Below are 16,990 nucleotides of genomic sequence, written 5' to 3'. Positions count from 1 at the left end.
AAGTTTTTCAGTGTCATTGTTGAGCTCTGGTGACTGTATTTCTTTTTGTGGTGTGTCCTCCTGCGGGCATGCTTAGTTATTTATATTTTTTCTTCTCCCTGTTTGCTTTCTAATTAGTTCTCTGCGTTGGGACATTGTGCCACTGGTGTTGGCAGGCATCTCTTTGGAGCGCTGCTTTAGGGGTCTCAGAAACTGTTTACCAGACTGAGACCAGCACTGGTAGGCCAATATTCCACCAGGGTGTTGATGCTGTGTTGTTGGGCACTATTTTACGGCTCCCTCCCTCTGTATTTACTCAGTTCAGAGAGGAAATCAGCTAGTTGGTGATTTTGTGCCCACAGCTGTATGGATTCCACACCCTGAATTCTGCACTCTAGGTCTCAGTTCCAGGGCTATCAGGTCCAAAACGATGGCTGTCACCTTGTGCAGTGCCCGCTGCTATGGCGCTTCCCACACCCCAGATCCTGCGCCTGGCTCTCAGTTCCAGGATGGGGTCTTACTCCACGCCTTATTTCCCACCTTACCCTGGTTTGTGTGTCCCACCCTCTCTCAGAGCCTGAGGGTGTTTTTGGGAATCTCTGGTTTCCAGCTATCAGGATTTGGTGATTTTTCTTCCTGGTCAGTAGGTGGCGCCAGAGATCTTTATTAGTGTCCTTCCAGAACTGTTTCTCTTTCCCGTGGGTGGGTGGAACAGACTGGGAGTGGCGTAGAGAGCCTCAATGGCATGGGGGTTGCTGTGTCTGCCTTGAGCCCCACCGTCGTTGGGATCCCAAGCCCCGAATTTTGTGCCCCCGGTCTCAGTTCCAAAGCCCTCAGATCCAGGACGTGGGCTGTAGCCCAGTTCAGTGTCCGCAGAAATGGCACCTTTTGCACCCCGCTCCCAAGTCTGGGCGCCTGGTTTCTGATTACTCAGTGAGGGACATTCACCTCAATGAGAGCTCCCATGCTTCTCCCTGCAAGCCTAGGTCGCAGACGCGGGGACCTGGGCAGCCGCCATCCGTGTATGATTTTCAAGCGAGCTGCTTTTTCCCACAAGCTTACCGGCTGGCCTTGGGCTATTTGTGGGTTTCTGGGAGTTTTTTTTCTCTAATGGCGCCTGGAGCAATTTGCTCACCTCCTCAGCAATTCCTGCACTGTTCTCCACAGTTCCAGCTCACAGGGTGCGGTGCCTAAAATTGTTCCTTTCCACTCACAGTCCTGTTTGATGCATAGTTTGTTCTTGTTGGTTGTTTTAGTTTTGCTGTTGTTGTTGTTGTTTTCCTCCTTTCTGTTGGTCAGAGTGCCGACTTTGTGGGAGGGGGAGGGTAGCAGGGTTCTGAGCTTTCCTCCCTTCTAGTCTCTTTTATGGCAACTTTCTTCTTTGGGCAATTTGCCAGTCTCCCGTTTCTCTCCCATGTCCCAGTTCTCACAGGGACCTGCTGCTTTTCCTCCCTATTCACTTTTTTTTTTTTTATGGGAGGTCTTACTCGCAGTGTTTCCCCCCCCGCCATGTTGATTCTGTCCATAAAATGATTTTAAAATCAACAATTTAGTGGCCCTTGCATACTCACAGTTGTGCATCCACCACCTCTACCTATTGATAGTTCAACAGATTTTCACTACTCCAGGAAATCCTGTACCCACTAAGCAGTTTGTCCCTTTTCCTCTTAGCCCTGTACTTTTCCAATGAATTTTCTGTATTTTAAGTTATTTAAAACATAGACATAAAAAGAATAAAATACTTGAATTCCCGCTACTGAGAATTGATCATAAACATCTTTCAGTTTTACTTGAAAAATATGAAAAACATGGCATTTTGAATGAAGCTGAAGTACCCCTTTCATCCCAACTCCAGTTCCATTCACTTTTCCCTAATATTTAGACAATATTTTTAGTAAGTTTAGTCTACATCCTTCAACTCTTTCTCATTTATTATCTTTATATCTAAGGAAAATGTGTGGTTCTATTTTATAAATTTGTTTACTTACATGGTACTTTGTAGCTTTTTTCCACTGAATTGATTTCTCTGTTGACACAGATGTTGCCCTTTCTTTGACTGCTGTGGTGTATTCTCTCACATGAAAAACCATGTTAATGTATACATTTCCCCTAGTGACAGATTTCAAGGTTATATTACTTTTCCCCCCAATACAAACACGCTGTAGTGAATATCCCTATACTTATTTAGGGCGTGATCAGATCACAAGTACATTCCCACTTTACTAGCTATTGTCAGAATGTTCTCCAAAGTGACTGTTCCAAGTTTATACTTCCACCATTTCCCCGCATTTTGCCAGCATTTGCTGTTAAAGTTTTCATTGTTGCTCATATGCCGGGAGACAATATCTTGTTTTGATTTGCATTTCCTGATGTTTGTCATCATTTCATGTTTATTGGTCATTCATATTTTCTCATCTTTCCCTGTTTGTGTTCTTTCCCTGTTTTTCTCTTGGGTGTTTTTTATCTTAATTGTACATGCTCTCATGGTTATATATGCTTTTCTTTTGTGTTCTTTTGTCAATTTTTTTTCAATTTTGATGTAAACATACACTTTCGATTGAACTGTAAACAGTGTGTCTATTAAATATAACTTGATATTTTTAAATGGAGATTTATGTTAATTTTGTTTAATTTTTAATGTGGGGAGCTTGCCTTAGAAAGGATTTGCTTTGAACTGTTGCTGTCAGTTCAGTATGCTTACTAACCACATTTTTCACAGAAAGTATAGTGTAAATTAAACTTTTCAAAAGACACCCTGAATGAGTTGCAGATGAAAAATATGGTCCTTACTAAACTGTCATGTGAAAACAGGTGAAACTTCGAGTACCTAAGTCCAAAGGTATTTACAAATTAGAACATTTATAAATTAAACTGAATATTAAGGTTGCTTACAACACGTTTACCCCCATGTAGTCCAGCAACCTAGAATTTATATATTCATTAAAAAAACTGAAGTCAGAGTACTTCTTCTCTATTAAAAACTACTAAATAAATCAGTCTCCTATTTGTTTCTCTCTGGGCCACATCCATCAAAATATACATCTAATTTGCCAGTTTCTAAAATGACAGCTCCTATTTTTTATGAATGGGGTGTTGGTATTTCTGTTTATCTGAGCATTCTTTCTGGGAGTATTCTTTCAGGTGTATGTGACGTCTCTCTACTCAAAAGTATAATTCTTTCCTTGTTCATCAAGTGTTAATATAATTATCATAATCAAACTTTATTTCCAGTATTACTTAAACTTGAATTCCCAGCCTTCATTTAACTCCTTGGGATGACATACAGAAACCTTGTCTTTCCCTTGATTACACTTGTCACATGTATGTATACTTTAATGACAATTAACAAATATCTTAAACTATTTTTCTGTTTGATACTGTTTTAAGCAGTTATATTGGGCACAATTACAAGACTATCTCCAAACTGTGTTGGTTTATTCCTTTTCAAAATGCTTGTTGCAATAGAATATTAAATGGTCTAACTATGTGGTAACAGGAATTCTGCTAAGGGGGATCTTCACATTTGGTCCCTAAGAAATCTGAATTACAAATAATAATTTAGCAACGATGGTAGGGCTCTGATTCTGTAAGCATTGCTACTTTAATCATCTGAATAGAAAGTGGGAGCTTTACTGATTGTAGAACTAAGGCTACCAGAGGGGAGGAGAAGGGAAGGAGCCCTTAGGACCATGTAGAGGAATACTGGTGCTCTGGTGATAGACATGGCAGGTTAAACATACATTTGAAGAGGTGTGAACCTATACCCCTAAAACATATACAGTATTGTAATCTGTTACTTCAAAGTAATTTTTTTAAGTGTGAGATTTAAAACTAATTTTCTCTCCAATGTTTAGGTTGGTCACGCAGATGTAGCTTTTTTACACTGGAAATCTTCAAGCCTTAAAAGGCCTTAAAGATTTGGACCTAAATATGGCTGAGATCTGGGAACAGAAGAGGTGATATGACATACAGGAAAATTGGGTACTTCATCTGGCCATGGGATATGTATGTTTGTGAAGAAAATATGGATGCCTGTGATTCAAGAACTGAACCTGGAACCCAAAGTGGGGTGGGGTAAGGGGAAAAGGAAAGTATCAGTGTTGGGAAACTTGGATTCAGTGGGATCTACAAGGAATGCCATTTTTGTGCTTCCTTCAGCGAGGAGTAACTGATCAGGTGTCTAACATTTTTCATTCTCTCTGGAAACAGACTCAGGTTTCTTTGGACCAAATCCAAAAGAACACATAGCTGTAACACAGCTGTAGTTGACTAGAATGCTCTGTATACTTTATATTAAAAAATGCTTTGCATTTCTTCCAGTGCAATGAAATTCATATGGTGTCCCACCTTATTTAATGATGGTACAATTTAAAATATTAAAATCTTAGTCAACCTCTGTAGAAAGTTTTCTCTATGAAAGTAAAGCTGTTTGAAAAATTATTTTTTACAGATCTTTCTATAAAAAATAAACATATTTTGATTGCTTGGATTTAGAAATTCAGTTTTTGTTTTAGTGAACAATGTCAAATTTGAGGCTTTGTGTGTCTTGTAGTCAATCTGGGGAAAGCCTTCAGAACAGTCTAAATACTTGAAAGGCTCATCACAAAGATTTTGGCATTCATTTATGCACCTTCTAATATAAATAATTTTCAGAAGTGTTATGTGAAAGGTTATATAGGTCAATGACTATTTTTATAAAAGTATCTATGAAGCATTGGCGAATTTTGGCGGGGGGGGCTTTTTATTTCTAGCAAAGGTAAGAATACTTAATCGTGTATTCTGCCTGTTCATGAGTTCTCATTTTAACATTTAGATAACACGAAGTGTGGGCCCCTTGTGTTCTTGTTTTTAAGTTACTTTGGGTGTGTATATGAACAAAGAGAAACAGTATTTCTAAAATATAAGTTGCTATGTTGGGCCAGAAACACAAGATGATAAGTAGTTACTTAAAGACTTTTATAATACCTACCTTCAAGATTAGAATCAGCAGCACTCTACAAATGAAAGTGCCTGTGCCTCACTTCACACCAGGAATCTGCCTAACCCTGTCAGAGTGCCTAACCCTGTGGTGATAATGTACTATGAAACAGTCTTATTTTGTGCTCTTTGGTTTCCTAAAAGGAAAGCCTGGGTGTTTTCTTTCCTTTATCATTACATAGGTATGTCATTGGTTCTTAAACTGTCTAAAATAAAGCTGTAAAAAATTACCAGACTTTAAAAGACAACTTTTTTTAATAGTATGCAGTAAACTTTAAGCAAGCAGCCTACCTATGCAAGTATGGAAGAAGTGGAAAATGTGATTCTTAGTGAAAAGGCACCAGTTGAACTACCAGCAGACCTGACTTAGAAGGTTGTCCATAATATTTTTCAGAGACAACAGCAAGTCTCAAGAAATGAAACGTGAAAGAAAGAGAACTTTTTATAAAGATATAAACCCGCCCACTATACTAGAGAACAAGGATGTGAAAGAAATGCCCCCTACCTCAGCCTATGCCATCCCCTTCAGCTTAGAAAAGAAACACCACTTTGTTTCAATAAATGGAGAGTCTGTGGAAATCATGGCAGGCATCCCAGCTTTAGAATTAGATGAAAGGTACTGAATAGCTTCAAGTTTAATTCCTATAAAAATAATGATATGGTTAAGATTCTTAGAAATGCAAAAACTGGATTTATTAGGTAATTGGGCAATGAGTACATATTTCAAGAGCAAATCTTCCAAGTGATATAGTAATTTTAGCAAAAGTAAACCATTTCATTTCACCATTTCATAAAGTTAGCATTGAAAGGTATAAGTGTACACATGTACTGCTTCACAGCTTTATTTTTGAAACATGAGCAATTCAAAGTGACCATCATCGAGGCCTCTGTTAGATCTTCCAGCAGAATTGCCCCAGTTTTAAGATTCAATGATATTGCACTTTAAGATGAACTTTTAGGATCCTCTTCAAAGAAGAAAAATATTGCTTCCATCTGTGCTTTTCTTAAACTAAAAGCATACTGCAGAAAATTTTAAAAATTAACACTGCAGGGTATAGTAACATAGTAAAGTACCTGACTATTTTAGAACATTTCATTGTGAGAAACTAGCCCAAAATTAGTATAAAGTGCACACAGTATTTTTTATTTCAGTGGTCCAATATACGAAGATTCCCAGATACAATCTTGTTCTCTAATACTGCTCCAGGTGGGATGTCAATTCTATCACCATTTTGCGATGATGATAACTGTTCCCTAAGTGGGGGTGGGGAGAAAAAGGTAAGCGTATACTTGAAACTGCAGCTGAGATACAATTTATTTTATTATATTTATCAAGTTTATGTAGCATTCCATTTATAGCAAAGTAATTATAAATAATATTAAAAGTGAAAAACAGGGGCCTCCCTGGTGGCGCAAGGGGTTAAGACACACCACTGTGAAGCTATCCGTGGCTACTGCAGCACGAGTTGGATCCCCGACCAGGGAGGTGATCCACGTGGAGTAGCAGACCTCTGCTCACTCGCCCGCTGCTTCCCTCAGCAGTGTATTTCAGTCAGTCTGCCTGTTCTGTTCCCCACTCTGTCTCTGGTGAATCCTCTCACCCTACACACTTCTGGCCTGTACCCCAGTTCTTGTATGCATAAATAAACAAATCTTTAAAAAAATAAAATGTTAAAAAAAAGTGAAAAACAAAGAATATCTTAAAGAAAATCGTCTTTCTGTTAACAATAGGTCTTTCTGTAACAGTCCTGGCAGCAGTTCTAAATTCCTTGCTTCCTTAGCAGACAGAGGTGGTACCGAGAATAGGAAGTGGACCCAATGCCACAGCACGGTTGGTCCTTTCAAGGAACTACTTGCAAGGTCACCATCATTATCCAGCCTTCTCAAAGAAACCAAATGGTGCTTGATTTATATTTTTATATATCTGTTTGGGTGTTTATATATATATATAGACAGAGAACAGTTTACTGATATATTTTGCATGTCTTAAGTAAGACTATTTAGATGAGGCCATATTAGCAATAAAATTTATATATATTTTTTCCCAAGATCTTCATTTAAGTAGTTTTAACAGGAGGCATATGACATCTAGGTATGGATTTAAAAAAAAATACTTGATTAGAAATAAACTGTTGGATCTTTGGTTCTAATGCTTTAATACTTATATCCATAGCCCTTCCTCTTTGATATGCTAGGCTGGACTAATACTCAGAGTACCCAAGTACTACAGTAATGTGAAAAATAATCTTTATACTGATAACAGATTACTTTAACACAAATACATTACATCCAGTATAAATAAGTTGTTTTTTTCTCCATTCAGATCCAAATAGTCATCTTGAGTGAGAGCCAATGCTATTTTAACAACTGTCATATTTCAATAAAATTGTAGTAGTTCAATTACTAGTGTTTTCTTTCCATTTGAATGCTATATTCCACAATATTCCTATATACAACAACTATAATTGATTTTAACTGTGTTGTATCTCTCTGGAAGACAGTATTAAACCTAAATAGTATGGTAAATTACTCGTTAAAAAATGTGTATAAACAACTGGTAAAGACTAAAAACTATTACTTAAAAAACATAGACTAAGGACTAAAATGAAACCTGTTTTGTGAAGTGGTAATAACTGTAATTTTCATCATAGCATACTTTTAAAGAAACATTTTTGCCAAATGTCACATCTCCTGAAACTGTGAGGTGATCCAATTCAAGCATATCTGGTATACTTTCAAATCTCCTTAGATAATCCTGAACCTGAAAAGAAAAAAGAAACATGTAAATTGTTTCAAAAGTATATTAATAAATCTTTGGGGAAAAAAGAGATTAACAAGATAATTTTTTAGAAAGATTTAGTTTTTTTATGCATGCAAGAACTGGGATCTAGGCTAGAGGTATGGGGGCGGTGAGAGGATTAATCAGAGACAGATTAGGGAGAAGACAGGCAGATCTACTGAAATATACTGCTGAGGGGAACAGAGGCTGAGACAGAAGAAGTCTGCTGCACCATGTGGGTCAGCTCCCTGGCGAGGGATCGAACTCATGCTGCAGTGTCTGGCACTAGCTTGACAGCGCTGAGATTTAACCCCTGTGCCACCAGGGAGGCCCACAAGATAATGGAACTGTAAAAACATTTTATAGCCAAGCTCAGAGCCTTTATGAAACAAAGCTTTTTAGCATCATATAGGTAGATCCTATACAGAGAGACCAGGATATATTAACACTGACCCTAAAATCAAGTGATTACAATATTGCTAAGCACTTCACACAAAAATAAATGAATTAAAAGTGAAAAAATAACCAACCAACATGCTAAGAGACAGATGTGTAGTTCAAATAATCTGGAGTTAGTTGGAAAAAGAAAGCTCATTATGGTTTAAAGCAAGCTAGACCAGAGCTGGACTTTGTAGGATAAGGAGATTTAATAAGAAAATTATATTTTGGAAAGATAACAGCACAAATTATTTAATTTCAGGCTCTAGGAATTTTCCCATATGGCATTTACTATTTTGCTGAGAATAACAGACTAAGAAAACTTCCAACGGTTTCCACCACTTGTCTCCTAGCTCATTATTCTGTCCCTAGTACTACAATTTAAGGGCAACTGTTCTGATGGCTTGTTCAAGAGAATTGTGCAGTTAATTCTCCTTTTCCCTCATGATTGCATTGATTCCCATCAACGTATAAACATGCTATAAATCCATCTTTGAAAAGCAAAGAAACCTCAAGTCTTATATAAATTGTCTATATCAACATCTCTAATTTCTATTCTCTCGTGAATCCATTCCAGTGAGGCTCCAAAATCTCTATATTGACAAACCTAATGGTGAATTCTCATTCATCTTACTTGAACTGGCAAGAGCACCTGACACAAATAATCACTCCCTCTTTCTTGAAACATTTTCTTCATTTTGCCTTTCAGGACAGACACATTCATAGTTTCCTACCCAATTTCTCACCTGCAACTCCTTTGTCATCTTTGCCACATCTTCTAATTCATCCTTATCTCCCTAGACACTGGAGTACCTCAGGGGCTCCATTCTGGACTTCCAGTGAGTGCCACTCACTCCTCAGGTGGTCTTTAAGGGTTTGCAAGCCAGGTATAAACTAACAATTTTCAAATTACCAATCTCACCTGAATCTTTGTTCTGTGCTCCTGACTCTAGAGTCAACTTCTACAATAATAAGTAGAGTACCTGCAAAACTTAATTTCCAACCTTCTCCCCCCAACCTACTCTATTCAAGCATGCCCTCATCTTAATATAATAAATGGCAATTCCAGGCTTTCTGGTGTACAGGTCTAAAACTTTGAGATAGCCTTACTCCTTTCTCCTTAACTTTCCCTCCTGTCTTTTCCAACAGCAAATCCTATAGGTATAACTTTCATCTCTGTTCACAGCTCTCCAATGGTAGCTTCCTTATCAGGAAAAAAAACCACTCTCAATACTCACACTGTTCTGCATAATCAATTATCCCTGCCCCCTCACCTGCTTTCTGATCAATTATCCCTACCCCCTCACCTGCTCCAGCCACCTGCTTTTTAATGTCCCCAAAATGTTCTTCCTCGGAGCAACTAGCCATTGGCCTACTCAGCCACCTCACATTGGGGCAGATAAAGTTCTTAACTCTTGTAGGGTGTGGAAGAGACTATGAAGAATGAGAAGGAAGTGAAAGGAGAATGACGCTGGGTAGAAAAACAATTGTCCATTCCACCTCAGGTTGTATGAAGCCAATGGGTACTTCTATGCCAGTATTTTCCTTGCCTACCAGGTTAATGAGAGAGGCACCGCAGAACAGGGAGATTCCTAAAATGCCTGATGCTGTCTTGCAAGTCTCAGCCCAGTCGTAGGACCCAGAATCATCCCCCATTAACATGTAAGGCAGTACACACATCCCCACCAGATGGCACTAAACCACGACCAGAAGTAGAAGTGGATGGCTAGTAGGACCTTACAAGCCAGCCACAATGGCTCCCAAAATTCATTTCACTGAATTTTGACTAAGTTACTTGGACTCCACTTACTATGTTAGGGTTGGGTTTTACTAGCCATGCCTTCTGTCTGGAACACTTTCTGCCCAACTGGTGAACTCAATTTCTCAGTAAGGCCGTTCACTGGCCACCCCATGTAGAATTACACTACCACCTCCACCACCCCACTTACACATTCCCTATTTTTGTTTTATTTTCCATTTTATATCACTTGGCACACTGTACATTTCATTTATTTATATTACTGTCTTTCCCCACTAAGATATCCTTGAAGGTAAGAATTTTAGTCTGCTTAATTTACTGTTAAAAATATAGCATCTAAAGCACAGCCCAGATCATGGAAGGGGCTCAATAAATACTTGTTAGACCAGAAAATTCTTCCACTGATGAAAGCAGTGCTGGTCTTAGAAAATACATAAAACATCCCCAGATGTAAACATTGTTCCCTACACAGTCAGGTTTTCAAAAGTGAGCCACATCTTTTTCTTCCATGGTCAATTCCCTTTTAAAAGACATCAAAGGTTAGTAGTGGAGCTGTAATTAGCCTCCGATTCACATGTCTATCATTTCTTTATAATTACACACTTAAATACAAATTCATGTATATATCACAGCTTTATAATTACATACCTTTGTAAAAGAACTTCCTAATTTAACTAAGAGCACTGTAGGAAATTCCCGTTTTTCACTCATTGTCAGAGATCCTGCATTAAGGCTGTAGAGGTTTGACATCACAAGTAAAAGATCTGATGTGGTTTTGACAGGCAGAAAACGGCTCCTAGGAACATTAATACCTAGAGAGTTCTCAAAACTTTTAATGGCGGCTCCAACAGCAGTTTCTAACTGAATGACATTCAGGCCTCCATCCAAAGTCTACAGGAAAGGGATGAGGAGGGAGAGAGAAACAGGTTTTAGGTACATACAACTTAATTCCATATGGGCTGGTTAATGTTTGGGGAGTGGTTTCAGATCTATTAAAGGAAACAATTTTGAAATCTAACATTTATCAAGCACCTGTCATATGCCAGGCGCTTGAACTTTATTCAGTATCATAACTCTTTTGCTCAGTAATATTTCTATTTTACAATAAAAAAACCCAAAGATTCTGAAAATTCATGCAAAGTGCCTATAACTAAGACTGAGATATTCTTTTACTTTTCTATTCAGTCCTCTTGCCTCTGCCACAGCCCAGGGTCAAGTAAGGGCACCGTGGTTGGCATGCTAAAGAGTCTTCTGACAAACAGGGCTAAAACCTGGAGAATCTGAATAGGCAAAAAGGAGAAACCAACAGAGTAGACTGGCTGGAGTGGGCAGTGGGTCTGTGTGTAGCCTACTATGATCTTAGGAGCAAGGGAGTCAAATGGGCCAAAACTTTGGCTTAACTTTGGATTAACAATGATTTCCATGTCAATAGCATTCTGCTCCTGCAGTCTTTTAACTGCTGCAAGAGAGATCCATAGATTGTTTGTGTTGAATATTTTGAATTTTGATACAGACTTGAACTCATCCACTTGTGCTTTTGGCACTTGAGCAATTTCCACCAGTCTCAGTTTGCCTTCATACTGAGTGAGTGTCCCACCCTAGAAAAGTGTGAAAGAGTGAATGTGTGCCCCCAACTTCTCCCAATCACAACCATACCACATTGTTTGTAGTCTGTGAAAGTTAAAAGAAAAGAAACTAAAGATGAAATCCTCCAGAAATAAGCATTGACAATGAATGTTTGAAGGTAGAACCAAATAAAAGAATAATTCAGGTTTTCTATGGCTTTCTGCTGCCTATCCACCCTCTTGTCCATAATACAAAAGCAGTGGGAGTGAGAAACAGCATACTTTCACCACCAGTCTTCCCTCTCAGACCCCCTCTGACTGGCAGTAGGACAAAGGGAGAACAGGCACAGTGGACAGAAGACAAAGGCACAGTGGACAAGAAGTGGCTCCTGAGTAGCCTCAGCCTGAAGATGTTCTTATAGACACAAGGCCATGGCAGTGGAGAGGGGGAGGCAATCATTCATGTGAAGGGGACATTTGCAGAGAACCCAGCCCAGGAACTAACCACTTTAGTATTACAAACCCTACTGCTCTTACTTTCCACGGGTAGGTTGTAAAATCTTGTGTACCAAATGTCATCACCATAAAACATTCAAGATTAAAAAAAATAAATTTTTGCTTTGCACCAAACTGAAACTTTTTTTGCACTGCAGAGATATTACAGTGATTAAAAAAATACAGAAAATTCCATTAGTTGGGCAGTGAAATAAAAACATTTAAGTAACAAACTAGAAGAATATTAAGGTTTGAGCAAACCTCACAATGTTTTCACATGCTTCAGATAACTACATGTGGAAGTGTATTCAGTTAAAATTACCCATATGGATTATTTTAAAAAAAATAAAGATTTTTAATACTAGTAAATCTGAATTTATGTACACACTTATATCCAATGGAAACTAGGGTACTCTATAGAACACTATCCCACTCCATCTTATATGATGTCAACAAGTGGATAGATATGTCTGCTTAACATAGAAACTTTTCAATACAAGTGTCTGAAATATATAACATGAATGACTGTAAAGATGTTTATCTCCAAACTGCTTCCTTCTCAGTATTTATTTACCTTTACATCTGCACATGTTTTATTTGTGACTTCCATGACAAATTCACAGCGTTTTCCATTGGGTGGGTTCATTAGATGATTAAAAATATAAAGATCCACGGTGGCACCCAGATTATCGATGTTAGACACAAAAATATACTCTTTGCCTTCTCCTATAAATGTGTCAAGCAAACCAGAATTGTAGAAACTGGCATAAATATCACCATGACCTGGGGAGTACCAAGCTTCTGTATTCTCCCCTGAGTAAGATACATCCTTTGCTACTGGCAGTAAAGATTCTTTATTAATCCTTGGGTACCTTAAAAAAAAAACCAAAAAAACCAGTTATTTTCAACATCAACTCTGGAGTGTATCTCAGACCTTCAAGTAAAACAATATACTTAAAATTAAATAAAATTTTTCTCCTTTTCAGTCTTTCAATAGTAAGTTACTTAGTCATATGTAAATCCATTTAAGAAAATCTCTCAATATCTATATTGCCAAAAGTCTGTTTTCTAGATAGTGGTATTTACTGCAAATGAGAGTTTTCCATGGTCATGTATATGGGAAAACACCTCATATTTTAAGATGTTAGTATGTTTTATGGCTCTGCAAGAAGAGGAATATATTAAGTAAATTTTCTCAGATTTATTTGGTTTGGGGTTTGGTTTTTTTTCCCCTTAAATACCTATTTAGGAAAAGGTGTGCATCCCTACAGATGGTGGTGCTCTTTCTTTCCCAAAAAACTAGCAGCAGGCTAATGCTCAGGGACATTTGCTGCCTATCACTCATGAGAACATGTGTAGGAGCACAGAAGAGCTAGCACAGAACAGGGTAAAGACCAACCAGAAAACAGAGGCAGAGCACCTACAGCATAAGAAAGTGCCCAATGGAAAAATAGGTTTAAAAGAAAAATACAACTAGTGGTACAACTTCAGAACTAGCCCTCTATACGAGCTCATAAAGGTTGTGTCTATTCTGACATGGAAGCCTTTTCTCCCAAGTCGCCTGAGCTTCATCACCATTCATCATCTGAATTCTACTTACACTCCTCTTCCCTAAAGTAAATGATTTTTCAGTAGAATTTGTTGATTTTCCTCCAACTCTACTAAGAATGTTGAGATAACTTCACATAGAAAAGAAGGTTATTAATGTTATAGCCTACAGGAGGATTCCAAAGACCCATCTGGATTCCAAATATGCCCTTAGAAAGCCGGAACCTCAGCTATCCTCAATTATTCTGTATATGTAACAGAATTCCAAGCAGATTTTCTTTTTAAGAACTAGAAGTTACAGAATCACAGAATGATTATAACAATCACATATGTATTAACAAATGTTCAGCCTTTAAACACAAACATTAGATTTTGGCACGTGCTGCTCTGTTTAACAAAACAAAGTTGTTCTTTCTCCCAGGAGTAACATGATCAAAGTTTTTTTACTCCTTGTACCTGCTTTGATTAAAAGTGTAGATTTTCACACGACAATGATTGTACTTTTGTAGTATTTTCTTTGTATCTTCATCCGTGTTGAAAGAGTTCATTAGAACAAGAGGAACATCTGTATTATAGGTTTTGTTCAAATGCTAGGGAGGAAATTGACAATCAGATTACCAAGACTTGCATATCTTTTACTTAAAAGTATAAGATTAACTCTTAATAGTTAATCATAAAATGTCCAAAACTTCATCTACATAAAGCAAAAAATACAGATTTGAAATAAATAAATTAGCATAAACAGACATTCTTCTAAGCAATTCACCATGCACTTGCTCATTAAATCACAACTCTACAAGAGAGAAATTGTTATTATCTGCATTTTACAGATGGCTAATCTGAGGTCCAGTGGCAGAGCTGAGAAGCCCCTGCCCCCATCCCACAGCCTGACTTGGGAGTTATGTGCCCAGTCATAGTAACCCTTGGTGGGTCCTTTCTGGGTGGCAAGTGCTGCCTAAGCATTTACTCTGTGTCCAGAGGAATGCGGAGATGCAAATAGAAATGTCATAAAGACAAGGCTCTCTATTCTCAGGATTAATGTCAAAAACTGTAATCAGAACCCAAGTAAAATCTTAAACAATCAATAGGAAGAACTATGACACAACACAGAGTGAGAACAAAACAAGATCACAGAAGACAGAATGGACTATGTTCAAAGTATGATGCTATACCAACTAGCTAAGGGACTTTGGGTAAGTAACTCAACCTCTTTATACTTTGGTTTCTCAGTTATATATAACGGAGAAGATAAAAGTACTTATCTTATAGAGTTGTTGCCAGAAACAAATGAGTCAACTCATGTAAAAAGCTCAGAGTAATACTTGGTGTACAGGACTGCTGGATAAAGTTAAGTATTATTGTTGTGACTGTCAGCACTGTATTAGACACCAGAGATAAAGGATGAAAAAGGGCCAAATTTGCCCTATAGTTTTCTTAGTGATTATTCTGTTTATATTCGTTGGGAAAGACTAAAATAATCTATTGTCATTTTTTTTTTATAAATTTTATTGTTATATTCCCCATACAATTGCAGCCCCCCATTCTGACCCCAATCCCTCCCCTCCCGCCCCCGCCCCCCTAAAAGTGTCTCTGGTTCATAGTTTTTTGTTGATTTTGATTTTTCAAAATTAACTTGTAGGGGCCTCCCTGATGGTGCAGGCGGTTGAGCGCAGTGCTGTGATGCTGTCTGCAGCCTCTGCAGCGCCGGTTGGATCCCCACCGGCCTCGGAGCAACCCACATTGCGAGCAGACCTCTCCTGTCTCGCCCGCTACTCCCCTCAGCAGTGTGTTTCAGTCAGTCTGCCTGTTCTGTTCCCCACTCTGTCTCTGGTGAGTCCTCCATGCTCCTGCACGTCTGGCCTGTACCCCAGTTCTTGTATAAATAAATAAATCTTTAAAAAAATTAACTTGTAAATACAAAAAGAAAGAAAAGAAAAAGACAGGGCCACTGTTCCTGAAGAGTTTATGATCTTTCATTATTGATTTCATCATAAGGGAAAAGTCAAGAACAGTTCTTAGTATCTACACATACAACCAGGTATATTTAATTCTCACTAGCCTCTCAAAAGAGGTTAATAAGACTAGATCATCCCAACTGTGATGAAGGCTGCCACTAAAAAGAAAGGAAGGCGGAGTGGTTGGGACAAAGAAGAATCCAAATATATCCAGAGATATTAGCAACTACAAATGTCATTTAAAGATCAGAAACTTTAACATAACCCAAGGAATTACCCTTAGGAACAGCAATTTTTTTTTATATTTTATGTACTAAAAAACTAAAGACAGTTGATTGGTTCAAATCCACATCTGTTATTTTATAAGGTAACATTTTTAATAACCTATAAACAAAGTGTTGAGAAAAACTAAATGTTACTCACTTCAATTTGCTGAACAGTCAGATCCAAAAAGGTATTCTCATTCCTCATACCAATCAGACTTTTGGGGCCTTTGCAGCCCATGCAGGTTCCCAAACCACCATTGAGTTTCACCACTACCAGCTTGTTCAATACAGAAGATATATTATCAGGTAGGCCCCTGGCCTTTATCTTTTCATAGGGCTGAATCTGAAATTAAAAAAAAAAAAGGATGTAAGTAATTTAAAAAGCTTTGTGAGAATTTAAATCAATCCTAGGATTATTTCCAAGCTTCCTTAAAGAGTTATGGTTTCTCTGTGGAAAGTTTCAACTGCAATTCCTTTAATGTATGGGCCCCTTTGTTTCAAAATCAAGTACATATAGGCAATTTCCCTTGTACACGGAAGTAATTCAGTGATTCATTTATACTACAATGGAGTACAAGACAGGGTTAAGTTACAGCTACAAATATTTGACTGGCTGATGAGAATACCTAATTTCTTACATTACCTTCAATAATTACAAATTCCCAATTCGCACCAACAAATAGGATACATAAAATTCAGTCTGTATGTATTAGTGGAGCACTGTGGACCTACTTCACTTCTGGAAAAGCATCTATATGACCACACATTATCCCTTCTGAAGAAGGCAAAAACCAAAACTAAAATGCTCCTTACCATTCTCCATTCAGTTATAAATTTGCTTTCAGAGGAAGGTGGTCGTAGGGTTTTTGTCATACTTCTAGGTAGAAAAAGGGAGAGAATTCCTTCACTAAGAATTTAACTGCTGGGCACCATTGTACAAAAGATTACATTTGGAAAATAAAGTGTCTCATTGTTCCAACAAATGTCCTGGTAGGGAGGGAGAGGGCGGGAGCTAGGGCTTGAGAAGAGCCTACTCAGTCTCTTCCCTGTATCCCCCTCATCATCTTCCATGAGAACAGAGCCTTCTCCCGCGAAGGAGGAGAACACTGACACAGTGGAAGCCCACATTGTTTTGTTCAAAGCAGAGGGACAAGCAAGTCTAAACATCTCATAGCAAAAAGGAAGGCATTTAAAAAAGATTACGATATACTTTCTACTTATAAGTGTGT

General features: G+C 38.0%; 2 protein-coding genes across 2 annotated transcripts in view; one reads left to right on the top strand and one right to left on the bottom strand.

Moving 5' to 3' along the window:
• Positions 1 to 3,939, top strand: part of LOC311175148 (vacuolar protein sorting-associated protein 54-like) — a gene marked incomplete at both ends in the record, with an annotated part of 40,402 nt that extends 36,463 nt beyond the window's left edge. The window contains 1 exon segment of the mRNA XM_084240079.1: positions 3,853 to 3,939. Coding sequence (XP_084096205.1) covers positions 3,853 to 3,939 — 87 coding nt within the window.
• A 1,959-nt stretch (positions 3,940 to 5,898) lies between these two features.
• On the bottom strand, positions 5,899 to 16,634 carry LOC311175147 (UTP--glucose-1-phosphate uridylyltransferase-like; the record flags this gene model as incomplete). The annotated part of the gene is made up of 8 exons (XM_084240078.1): positions 5,899 to 5,976; positions 7,613 to 7,717; positions 10,581 to 10,823; positions 11,285 to 11,530; positions 12,567 to 12,864; positions 13,997 to 14,130; positions 15,919 to 16,104; positions 16,575 to 16,634. 8 exons carry the CDS (start codon positions 16,632 to 16,634, stop codon positions 5,899 to 5,901), a joined length of 1,350 nt encoding a protein of 449 aa, XP_084096204.1.
• Between the last annotated feature and the right edge of the window lie 356 nt (positions 16,635 to 16,990).

Source organism: Talpa europaea (genome assembly GCF_964194135.1).
Source record: "Talpa europaea genome assembly, chromosome: 8".
Lineage (NCBI taxonomy): Eukaryota > Metazoa > Chordata > Mammalia > Eulipotyphla > Talpidae > Talpa > Talpa europaea.
Note: the sequence above shows the minus strand (reverse complement) of the source record. Positions and strands in the feature narration are given on the sequence as shown.